The sequence below is a fragment of the Glycine max genome, chromosome 13 (assembly GCF_000004515.6).
Source record: "Glycine max cultivar Williams 82 chromosome 13, Glycine_max_v4.0, whole genome shotgun sequence".
NCBI lineage: Eukaryota > Viridiplantae > Streptophyta > Magnoliopsida > Fabales > Fabaceae > Glycine > Glycine max.
The window spans coordinates 5,257,312-5,269,707 of record NC_038249.2 but is presented as its reverse complement, the minus strand read 5'-3'; the positions used below and the strand labels follow the sequence as shown (position 1 = coordinate 5,269,707).

The 12,396-nt window shown below is 39.6% G+C and overlaps 1 protein-coding gene across 1 annotated transcript; it reads left to right on the top strand.

The window, feature by feature from the left end:
* Positions 1 to 958: 958 nt before the first annotated feature.
* Positions 959 to 4,985, top strand: LOC106795601 (uncharacterized; the record flags this gene model as incomplete). The annotated part of the gene is made up of 5 exons (XM_014766187.2): positions 959 to 2,090; positions 2,473 to 2,709; positions 3,157 to 3,792; positions 3,925 to 4,699; positions 4,856 to 4,985. Coding segments are annotated over exons 1-5 (2,910 nt in total), but the record flags the coding sequence as incomplete, so codon positions are not given.
* Between the last annotated feature and the right edge of the window lie 7,411 nt (positions 4,986 to 12,396).

The window sequence follows — 12,396 nt, the reverse complement described above, 5'->3', positions numbered from 1 at the left end:
ATTTTTCATCCTTTCCTTAATCAATTTCCACATTTTCCATCAAGGTTTAATCCTAGACGATCCTAAGTCAGCCCTTGTGCCATGTGGGTTCATATCATTTGGTATCAGAGCTCCGGTTCTAGGATCAACACTTCCTTTGCTGGAAATATTGGGTAACATCCTTCTTTATTCTCTTTGCCATTTATATTACCTTCTTATTCATATATATTTTTTTTAGGCTGAACCATTGCAAAAGTTAAGCCTTTTGATCTCTTTGTTATAAAAAAAAAAAAGAAGCAGAATTTCGTATAAGCAAAATTAAAAAAAAAAAAAAAAATTGGGCTGAATGGTTCATGCTTGAAGAACTTTTAAAAAAAAAATCTCTTTAAGGTAATATATTGGTTGCATGAAGGATTGTTACTTGAATTCCTAAATTCTGAATTTTATTTCCTTCATTTGTGCCTAAAAACATTGTTAGCCTTTTTCTTGGTTAACCTTTTCCTTGTCTAGCCTTACCTTACACATATTGGTGAATTGTTCTTTGTTGTGGCCATAATCTCTTGAATTGCCTAAGAACTCAAGGGGAATTAGAGTGGTAAAAGGCAAGAGTGTTTCATTAGAGAAAAGCCATAATTGTGTGATACACTTGAGTGGGTGAGGTATTCAAACAGCAACTATAATTGTCTTGTTACGTTTGATTTGTTTGTTTGAGATGTCAGGTACTAATCCTAATGATGGAGTGGGGCTTTCGCAATTCCAAATGCAAGCTTTGATGCAACATTTGGAGAGGTTAATGAAACAACGAGATGATGCGCTCCATGAGAGGTTGGATCAAATGGAGAATAGAGATCATAATGAAGAAGAAAGGAGGAGAAGAGGGAATGATGGTGTTCCTAGACAAAACCGAATTGATGGTATTAAACTCAACATTCCTCCATTTAAAGGAAAGAATGATCCGGAGGCCTACTTGGAGTGGGAGATGAAAATAGAGCATGTATTCTCATGCAACAACTATGAGGAGGACAAAAAGGTGAAGCTTGCCGCCACGGAATTTTCCGACTATGCCCTTGTGTGGTGGAACAAGCTACAAAAGGAGAGAGCAAGAAATGAAGAGCCAATGGTTGATACATGGACGGAGATGAAAAAGATCATGAGGAAGCGATATGTGCCGGCTAGTTACTCAAGGGACTTGAAATTCAAGCTCCAAAAACTAACCCAAGGCAACAAGGGGGTTGAGGAGTATTTCAAGGAAATGGATGTGCTCATGATTCAAGCAAATATTGAAGAAGATGAGGAGGTAACTATGGCTCGATTTCTTAATGGTTTGACTAATGATATCCGTGATATTGTTGAGCTGCAGGAGTTTGTTGAAATGGATGATTTGCTTCACAAAGCAATCCAAGTGGAGCAACAATTAAAAAGGAAGGGAGTGGCTAAGAGGAGTTTTACCAACTTTGGTTCTTCTAGTTGGAAAGACAAAGGTAAGAAAGATGGGGCTGCTACTTCTAGTAGTTCCACACCTATCCCATCAAAAACTCGCTCAAAGTCCCAAGAGGAACCCTCTAAAAGGAGTAGAGATGTGAAGTGTTTCAAGTGCCAAGGCCTAGGACACTATGCTTATGAGTGCCCTAACAAAAGGTCCATGGTTCTTAGAGATGGAGAATATATAAGTGAATCCGATGTTGAAGAGGAAGAGGAGAGTGAGTACGTAGAGGAAGAGGAGATTCCGGAGGGAGATTTGTTGATGATTAGGCGGTTACTTGGTGGTCAATTGAAGCATGAGGAGGAGAGCCAAAGAGAAAACATCTTTCACACTAGATGTTTAATCAATGGCAAGGTGTGCATGGTGATCATTGATGGAGGTAGTTGCACCAATGTGGCTAGTGCTAGATTAGTGTCAAAGCTAAATTTAGCTACTAAACCACATCCTAGGCCATACAAACTTCAATGGCTTAGTAAGGATGGGGAGGTGCAAGTGAGGCAGCAAGTGGAAGTGGATGTTTCCATTGGGAAATACAATGATAAGGTACTTTGTGATGTTGTTCCTATGGAGGCCAGTCACTTACTTTTGGGGAGACCATGGCAATTTGATAAAAGAGCCAATCATGACGGTTACACCAACAAGATCTCTTTCATGCACCAAGACAAAAAGATTGTGCTCAAGCCATTGAGTCCACAAGAAGTGTGTGAGGATCAAAAGAAAATGAGAGAAAAACTTCTTCAAGAGAAAAAAGAAAAAGAGAAAGTGAGCAAAACACTTGAGAGTGAGAAAAAGAGGGAAACACTTGAGAGGAAAAAGAGTGAACAAAAGAAGAGTGAAACACTTGAAGTGAGGGAGAGCTATTTAGCCACAAAAAGTGAGGTCAAGAGGTTGTTTCGTGCTAAACAGTCACTATATATCTTGTGTTGCAAAAATCAGATTTTGACCACTAACACTTTTGATGATTTTGAAGTGCCTTCTAGTGTTAAAACTCTTTTGCAGGATTTTTCAAGACATGTTTCCACCAAATGTGCCAAATGGACTACCACCTTTGAGGGGAATTGAGCATCAAATTGATCTCATTCCGGGAGCTTCTTTGCCCAATAGGCCAGCCTATAGAAGTAATCCACAAGAAACCAAAGAGATTCAAAGACAAGTGGATGAACTCATTAGCAAAGGTTGGGTAAGAGATAGTATGAGTCCTTGTGCTGTCCCAGTGATTTTGGTCCCTAAAAAGGATGGGACATGGCGCATGTGTTCCGATTGTAGAGCCCTTAATAACATCACCATTAAATATAGGCATCCTATACCTAGGCTTGATGATTTGCTTGATGAATTGCATGGTGCATGTTACTTCTCTAAAATCGATTTAAAAAGTGGATACAATCAAATTAGGATTAGAGAAGGGGATGAATGGAAAACTGCTTTTAAAACAAAATATGGTTTGTATGAATGGTTGGTTATGCCTTTTGGCCTAACTAACGCTCCTAGCACTTTCATGAGATTAATGAACCATATCTTGAGAGAGTTCATAGGAAAGTTTGTTGTGGTGTACTTTGATGATATTCTTATCTATAGCACTTCACTTGATTTGCATATTGATCATTTAAAATCTATCTTGACTGTGCTTAGAGAAGAACAATTGTATGCCAATCTTGAAAAATGCATCTTTTGTACTAACCATGTTGTGTTTCTTGGTTTTGTTGTGAGTTCAAAAGGAGTGCAAGTTGATGAGGAGAAGGTTAGGGCTATTCAAGAATGGCCTACACCTAAGTCTGTGACCGAGGTGAGGAGTTTTCATGGCTTAGCAAGTTTTTATAGACGATTTGTGAAGGATTTTAGCACATTGGCAGCACCTCTCAATGAAGTGCTCAAGAAAAATGTTGGTTTCAAATGGGGAGAGAAACAAGAAGAAGCTTTCAATGTTCTTAAGCAAAAGCTAACTAATGTCCCCATACTTGCGTTGCCAAACTTTCAAAAATCTTTTGAAATTGAGTGTGATGCTTCAAATGTTGGGATTGGGGCTGTGTTGATGCAAGAAGGCCATCCAATTGCTTATTTTAGTGAAAAGTTAAGTGGTCCTACCCTTAACTATTCAACTTATGATAAGGAGTTGTATGCCTTAGTACGGGCTTTGAAAACATGGCAACACTACCTTTATCCCAAGGAATTTGTCATTCATAGTGACCATGAGTCCCTCAAATATATCAAGGGGCAAGGCAAGCTTAACAAAAGGCATGCGAAGTGGGTGGAATTCCTAGAGCAATTCCCTTATGTTATCAAACATAAAAAGGGAAAAGGTAATATTGTAGCCAATGCTCTTTCTCGGCGTCATGCATTACTTTCTATGCTTGAAACAAAATTGATTGGTCTTGAATGTTTGAAAAGCATGTATGAAAATGATGAAACTTTTGGAGAAATTTTTAAAAATTGTGAAAAATTTTCAAAAAATGGTTTCTTTAGACATGAAGGCTTTCTTTTCAAAGAAAACAAATTGTGTGTGCCTAAATGTTCTACTAGAAATTTGCTTGTTTGTGAAGCACATGAAGGAGGTTTAATGGGGCATTTTGGGGTCCAAAAGACTCTAGAAACATTACAAGAACATTTTTATTGGCCTCATATGAAAAAGGATGTGCAGAAATTTTGTGAACATTGCATTGTATGTAAAAAGGCAAAGTCTAAGGTAAAGCCTCATGGATTGTATACTCCATTGCCAATTCCGGAGTATCCTTGGATTGATTTATCCATGGATTTTGTTTTGGGGCTGCCAAAAACAAGCAATGGTAGAGATTCCATTTTTGTGGTTGTTGATAGGTTTTCTAAAATGGCTCATTTTATTCCATGTAAAAAAGTTGATGATGCTTCCCATGTGGCTGATTTGTTTTTCAAGGAGATTGTGAGACTCCATGGTTTGCCAAGGAGCATTGTTAGTGATAGGGACTCTAAGTTCCTAAGCCATTTTTGGAGGACTTTGTGGAGCAAGTTGGGCACTAAATTGTTATTTTCAACCACTTGTCACCCACAAACCGATGGGCAAACGGAAGTTGTTAATAGGACTTTGGGAACTTTGCTTAGGACAGTTTTGAGGAAGAACTTAAAAACTTGGGAAGCTTGTTTACCCCATGTTGAATTTGCTTACAATAGAGCTGTTCATAGCACCACTAATTGTTCTCCTTTTGAAGTTGTTTATGGTTTTAACCCACTAACTCCTCTTGATCTTTTGCCTATGCCTAATGTTTCTGTTTTTAAGCATAAAGAAGGTCAAGCAAAGGCGGACTATGTGAAGAAGCTTCATGAGAGAGTCAAAGATCAAATTGAGAGGAAAAATAAAAGCTATGCTAAACAAGCCAACAAAGGGAGAAAGAAGGTTGTCTTCGAACCCGGAGATTGGGTTTGGGTGCACATGAGAAAAGAAAGGTTTCCGGAACAAAGGAAATCAAAGCTTCAACCAAGGGGAGATGGACCATTTCAAGTGCTTGAAAGAATCAATGACAATGCTTACAAAGTTGAGCTGCCCGGTGAGTATAATGTTAGTTCCACCTTCAATGTCTCTGATTTATCTCTTTTTGATGCAGATGGAGAATCCGATTTGAGGACAAATCCTTCTCAAGAGGGAGAGAATGATGAGGACATGACCAAGAGCAAGGGCAAGGATCCACTTGAAGGACTTGGAGGACCTATGACAAGGGCTAGAGCAAGGAAAGCCAAGGAAGCTCTTCAACAAGTGTTGTCCATACTATTTGAATACAAGCCCAAGTTTCAAGGAGAAAAGTCCAAGGTTGTGAGTTGTATCATGGCCCAAATGGAGGAGGACTAAATGACACCACTTTATTTCAATTTTAGAGTGTTTAGTTTGTCTAAATAATGGCCCAATCCTTGTAAAGTTGGCTGGCCAAAAATATGTTTTGGGTTAATCAACTAAAAGGGCTTTAGTTCAAGTTGTAATAAGGGCCCAATTGGCAACCTAGGCATCAGCCTTTTGGGAGACCAAATGGTGGCTGACTTGTTGGCTGTTGGGGGTGACTTTTGGTTGCCACAATTTCAGTTACACTCAGCCATTAAGTTTGTTTTAATTCCCTAGGTTAATGGCATTAAGTTATTTTAATTCTAGGTTAGTGGGTCATTACTAAAATCTGCTGTAAAGCTTCTATATAAGCTGAACCATTTTATCAATAAAGACAAGTTGAGTTTTATTCAGAAAATTAGAGTTTATCTCTTTTATCTTAGTGAGAGTGATTCTCCTAAATTCTTGAGTGATTCAAGAACACCTTGGCTGTATCAAAGGACTTTCACAACCTTTGTGTGTTGCCCTCGCTGGAAAGAGTGATTCTTTCCTTCCTTTCATCATCACCCTTGTTCTTTCAAACCACAATTCCAGAAAATCCACCTCTGCCCAGAATTATCTCGTGGCCATAACTCCCATTTTACACACTCAAATTAAGTGATTCTTGAGCCTAAATTGAATTTCAAAACGAGACCTTTCACCTCCTTTTGGAATCACCTCATTTGGAGCCCTGTAGCTTCAGTTATTGCCATTTCTATATTTCTGTCCAGCCACCACTTAACCTACATTTTACCATCCCATTCATCCATTTTATGCCAAGAACCACCTTATTAAGACCCACGAAATTAGCCACCTTATTTTTCATCCTTTCCTTAATCAATTTCCACATTTTCCATCAAGGTTTAATCCTAGACGATCCTAAGTCAGCCCTTGTGCCATGTGGGTTCATATCATCAGCTATTGAGTTTTCTATTCAATCCCTTAATGAAATATGCATGATGTCGGTAAGGAAATGTTCGATCGGCGTCATGCGGTGATGCTTCTTTTTTAGACCTCGATCAGTCATCTTTCTTGGCAGACGTCGACTGTCAATTTTTTCAATCAATATCTGTGAAAAATATTTTTTTGCCGAGATGGGCAAATGTTTTCCTGGCCGAATAAATGGGAGCATGCCAATTTCGGCCGAAACAAAACGTCGGTTGAGCTCGCACAAAAAAACCTAGCCGACCTACATTGTACATTTTTTATGCAACACCAAAACAAGAAAAGTTCCTCTGCCGTAAAAAAAAAAAATATCGGCCAGCGAGCGTTTTTAAAAAGAAATTGCGCAATGTCGGCTGAAAAATATCAGTCAGGGGCTACTTCAAGACCGATGTCGACTATTGAGTTTTCTATTCAATCCCTTAATGAAATATGCATGATGTCGGTAAGGAAATGTTCGATCGGCGTCATGCGGTGATGCTTCTTTTTTAGACCTCGATCGGTCATCTTTCTTGGCAGACGTCGACTGTCAATTTTTTCAATCAATATCGGTGAAAAATATTTTTTTGCCGAGATGGGCTAATGTTTTCCTGGCTGAATAAATTCGAATATGCCAGTTTTGGCCGAAACAAAACGTCGATTGAGCTCGCACAAAAAAACCTAGCCGACCTACATTGTACATTTTTTATGCAACACCAAAACAAGAAAACTTCCTCTGCCGTAAAAAAAAACATTATCGGGCAGCGAGCGTTTTTAAAAAGAAATTGCGCAATGACAACTGAAAAATAACAGTCGGGCTACTTCACGACAGATGTCCGCTATTGAGTTTTCTAATCAATCCCTTAATGAAATATGCATGATGCCGGTAAGGAAATGTTCGATCGGCGTCACGCGGTGATGCTTCCTTTTTTACCTCGATCGGTCATCTTTCCTGGCCGATGTCGACTGGCATTTTTTTCGATCAATATCTGTGAAAAATATTTTTTTGCCGAGATGGGCTAATGTTTTCCTGTCCGAATAAATTGGAACATGCCAGTTTCGGCTGACACAAAACGTCGGTTGAGCTCGCACAACAAAACCTAGCCAACCTACATTGTACATTTTTTATGCAACACCAAAACAAGAAAACTTCCTCTGCCGTAAAAAAAAAAAAAAAATCGGCCAGCGAGCGTTTTTAAAAATAAATTGCGCAATGTCGGCTGAAAAATATCAGTCGGGCTACTTCACGACGACTTCGGCTATTGAGTTTTCTTTTCAATCCCTTAATGAAATATGGATGATGTCGGTAAGGAAATGTTCGATCGGCGACATGCGGTGATGCTTCCTTTTTGACCTCGATCGGTCATCTTTCCTGGCCGACGTCGACTGGCATTTTTTTCGATCAATATCGGTGAAAAATATTTTTTATCCGAGATGGGCTAATGTTTTCCTGGCCGCATAAGTGCGAATATGCCAGTTTCGGCCGAAACAAAACGTCGGTTGAGCTCGCTCAAAAAAACCTAGCCGACCTACATTGTACATTTTTTATGCAACACCAAAACAAGAAAACTTCCTCTGCCGTAAAAAAAAAAACATTATCGGCCAGCGAGCGTTTTTAAAAAGAAATTGCGCAATGTCAACCGGAAAATATCAGTCGGGATACTTCACGACATATGTCGGCTATTGAGTTTTCTATTCAATCCCTTAATGAAATATGCATGATGTCGGTAAGGAAATGTTCGATCGGCGTCATGCAGTGATGCTTCATTTTTAGACCTCGATCGGTCATCTTTCTTGGCAGACGTCGACTGTCAATTTTTTCAATCAATATCGGTGAAAAATATTTTTTTGCCGAGATGGGCTAATGTTTTCTTGGCTGAATAAATTCGAATATGCCAGTTTCGGCCGAAACAAAACGTCGATTGAGCTGGCACAAAAAAACCTAGCCGACCTACATTGTACATTTTTTATGCAACACCAAAACAAGAAAACTTCCTCTGCCGTAAAAAAAAACATTATCGGCCAGCGAACGTTTTTTAAAAAAAAATTGTGCAATGTCGGCTGAAAAATATCAGTCGGGGCTACTTCACGACCGATGTCGGCTATTGAGATTTCAATTCAATCCCTTAATGAAATATGGATGATGTCGGTAAGGAAATGTTCGATCGGCGGCATGCGGTGATGCTTCCTTTTTGACCTCGATCGGTCATCTTTCCTGGCCGACGTCGACTGGCATTTTTTTCGATCAATATCGGTGAAAAATATTTTTTATCCGAGATGGGCTAATGTTTTCCTGGCCGCATAAGTGCGAATATGCCAGTTTCGGCCGAAACAAATCATCGGTTGAGCTCGCTCAAAAAAACCTAGCCGACCTACATTGTACATTTTTTATGCAACACCAAAACAAGGAAACTTCCTCTGCCGTAAAAAAAAAACATTATCGGCAAGCGAGTGTTTTTTAAAAAAAAAAATTGCGCAATGTCGGCTGAAAAATATCAGTCGGGCTACTTCACGACCGATGTCGGCTATTGAGTTTTCTATTCAATCCCTTAATGAAATATGCATGATGTCGGTAAGGAAATGTTCGATCGGCGGCATGCGGTGATGCTTCCTTTTTGACCTCGATCGGTCATCTTTCCTGGCCGACGTCGACTGGCATTTTTTTCGATCAATATCGGTGAAAAATATTTTTTTGCCGAGATGGGCTAATGTTTTCCTTGGCGAATAAATGCTAATATGCCAGTTTCGGCCGAAACAAAACGTCGGTTGAGCTCGCTCAAAAAAACCTAGCCGACCTACATTGTACATTTTTTATGCAACACCAAAACAAGAAAACTTCCTCTGCCGTAAAAAAAAACATTATCGGCCAGCGAACGTTTTTAAAAAAAAAATTGCGCAATGTCGGCTGAAAAATATCAGTCGCTACTTCACGACCGATGTCGGCTATTGAGTTTTCTATTCAATCTCTTAATGAAATATGCATGATGTCGGTAAGGAAATGTTCGATCGGCGTCATGCGGCGATGCTTCCTTTTTAACCTCGATCCGTCATCTTTCCTGGCAGACGTCGACTGTCAATTTTTTCAATCAATATCTGTGAAAAATATTTTTTTGCCGAGATGGGCTAATGTTTTCCTGGCCGAATAAATGGGAACATGCCAGTTTCGGCCGAAACAAAACGTCGATGAGCTCGCACAAAAAAACCTAGCCAACCTACATTGTACATTTTTTATGCAACACCAAAACAAGAAAACTTCCTCTGCCTTAAAAAAAAAACATTATCGGCCAGCGAGCGTTTTTAAAAAAAAAAATTGCGCAAACTAGACCGGACTGATTTTTGTGGACAAGCCTTACCGGAAAGCTTGGCACAATATTTTTTTTTTTTTGCCGACATTGTGCAATTTTTTTCTTATTTTTCACCAACGCCAGGCAATAATTGTTTTAGTACGATCAAGCTAATTTTCCTTGTTGATTTCGCTCTATGATAGGTTTACCATCGAGGTCGCCTTTGGTATTTCGTGGGAACTCAACCGCCGTTGTGTTTCGGTCGACATTGGCCTGCGCTGGTAAAAGAGGCAAAGAAAAATATAGTCGACCTTGGCAGCAAAAACAAATCCCTTGACAAACTTGGATAAAAAACAACTCTAGCCGACATCGGCCAAGAAAGATTAACTGTCGCTGTATCCCAAAAAGAATCACCGGATGAAGACAATCGAAAATTTCCTTATCGACATCATCCGAAAATTATTCTGCGATTGAACAGAAAAGCAATAGCCCAAAACGGTCGTAAACTACACCCAACTGACATTTGTGCACAGACCGCACCGGAAATCCTGGCAGAAGAATGTTTGTTTTTCGGCCGACATTGTGCAATGTTTTTATTTTCCATCAGCGCCGGCCAATAATATTTTTCGTACCATCGAGGATGTTTTCTTATTCATTGTCGCTCAAAAAGTTTTCCGTCAAGGTCGCCTATGGTATTTCGTGCACACTCAACCGACGTTCATTTCGGGTGACATTAGACTGCAGAAATTGAATAGGCAAAGAAAAATATAACAGACCTCAACAGAGAAAAGACTCCATTACAAACATTGATCGAAAATAATCCAATGCGACATCGGCCAAGAAAGATTACCAGTCCAGGCATGCCAAAAGGCATCACCGGATGAAGCCAACCGAACAGTTCCTAGTCGACATCATCCAAAAATTATTCAGGGATTGTACTAAAAACAATAGCCCGCATCTGATGAGGACATGTTCAAGAGCAAGGGCAAGGATCCACTTGAAGGACTTGGAGGACCTATGACAAGGGCTAGAGCAAGGAAAGCCAAGGAAGCTCTTCAACAAGTGCTGTCCATACTATTTGAATACAAGCCCAAGTTTCAAGGAGAAAAGTCCAAGGTTGTGAGTTGTATCATGGCCCATATGGAGGAGGACTAAATGACACCACTTTGTCTCAATTTTAGAGTGTTTAGTTTGTCTAAATAATGGCCCAATCCTTGTAAAGTTGGCTGACCAAAAATATGTTTTTGGTTAATCAACTAAAAGGGCTTTAGTTAGGTTTAGTTCAAGTTGTAATAAGGGCCCAATTGGCAACCTAGGCATCAGCCTTTTGGGAGACCAAATGGTGGCTGACTTGTTGGCTGTTGGGGGTGACTTTTGGTTGTCACAATTTCAGTTACACTCAGCCATTAAGTTTTTTTAATTCCCTAGGTTAATGGCATTAAGTTATTTTAATTCTAGGTTAGTGGGTCATTACTAAAATCTGTTGTAAAGCTTCTATATAAGCTGAACCATTTTATCAATAAAGACAAGTTGAGTTTTATTCAGAAAATTAGAGTTTATCTCTTTTATCTTAGTGAGAGTGATTCTCCTAAATTCTTGAGTGATTCAAGAACACCCTGGCTGTATCAAAGGACTTTCACAACCTTTGTGTGTTGCCCTCGCTGGAAAGAGTGATTCTTTCCTTCCTTTCATCTTCACCCTTGTTCTTTCAAACCACAATTCCAGAAAATCCACCTCTGCCCAGAATTATCTCGTGGCCATAACTCCCATTTTACGCACTCAAATTAAGTGATTCTTGAGCCTAAATTGACTTTAAAAACGAGACCTTTCACCTCATTTTGGAATCCCCTCATTTGGAGCCCTGTAGCTTCAGTTATTGCCATTTCTATATTTCTGTCCAGCCACCACTTAACCTACATTTTACCATCCCATTCATCCATTTTATGTCAAGAACCACCTTATTAAGACCCACGAAATTAACCACCTTATTTTCCATCCTTTCCTTAATCAATTTCCGCATTTTCCATCAAGGTTTAATCCTAGACGATCCTAAGTCAGCCCTTGTGCCATGTGGGTTCATATCAGCATCGGTCGTAAACTAGACCGGACTGATTTTGTGGACAAGCCTTACAGGAAAGCTTGGCACAAGAATTATTTTTTTTGCCGACATTGTGCAATTTTTTTTTTATTTTTCACCAACGCCGGGAAATAAATGCTTTAGTACGATCAAGCAAATTTTCCTTGTTGATTTCGCTCAATGATAGGTTTACCATCGAGGTCGCCTGTGGTATTTCGTGGGAACTCAACCGCCGTTGTGTTTCGGTTGAAATTGGCCTGCGCTGGTAGAAGAGGCAAAGAAAAATATAGCCGACCTTGGCAGAAAAAAAAAATACCTCGACAAACTTGGATAAAAAACAATTCTAGCCGACATCGTCCAAGAAAGATTACCGGTCACTGTATCGCAAAAAGAATCACCGGATGAAGCCAATCGAACATTTCCTTATCGACATCATCCAAAAATTATTAAGGGATTGAACAGAAAAGCAATAGCCCAAAACGGTCGTAAACTACACCCGACTGATATTTGTGCACAGACCTTACCAGAAATCCTGGCAGAAGAATGTTTGTTTTTCGGCCGACATTGTGCAATGTTTTTATTTTCCATCAGCGTCGGCCAATAATATTTTTCGTACCATCGAGGATGTTTTCTTATTCATTGTCGCTCAAAAAGTTTTCCGTCAAGGTCGCCTATGGTATTTTGTGCACACTCAACCGACGTTCATTTCGGGTGACATTGGACTGCGGTAATTGAATAGGCAAACAAAAATGTAACCGACCTCAACAGAGAAAAGACTCCATTACAAACATTGATCGAAAATAATCCGATGCGACATCGGCCAAGAAAGATT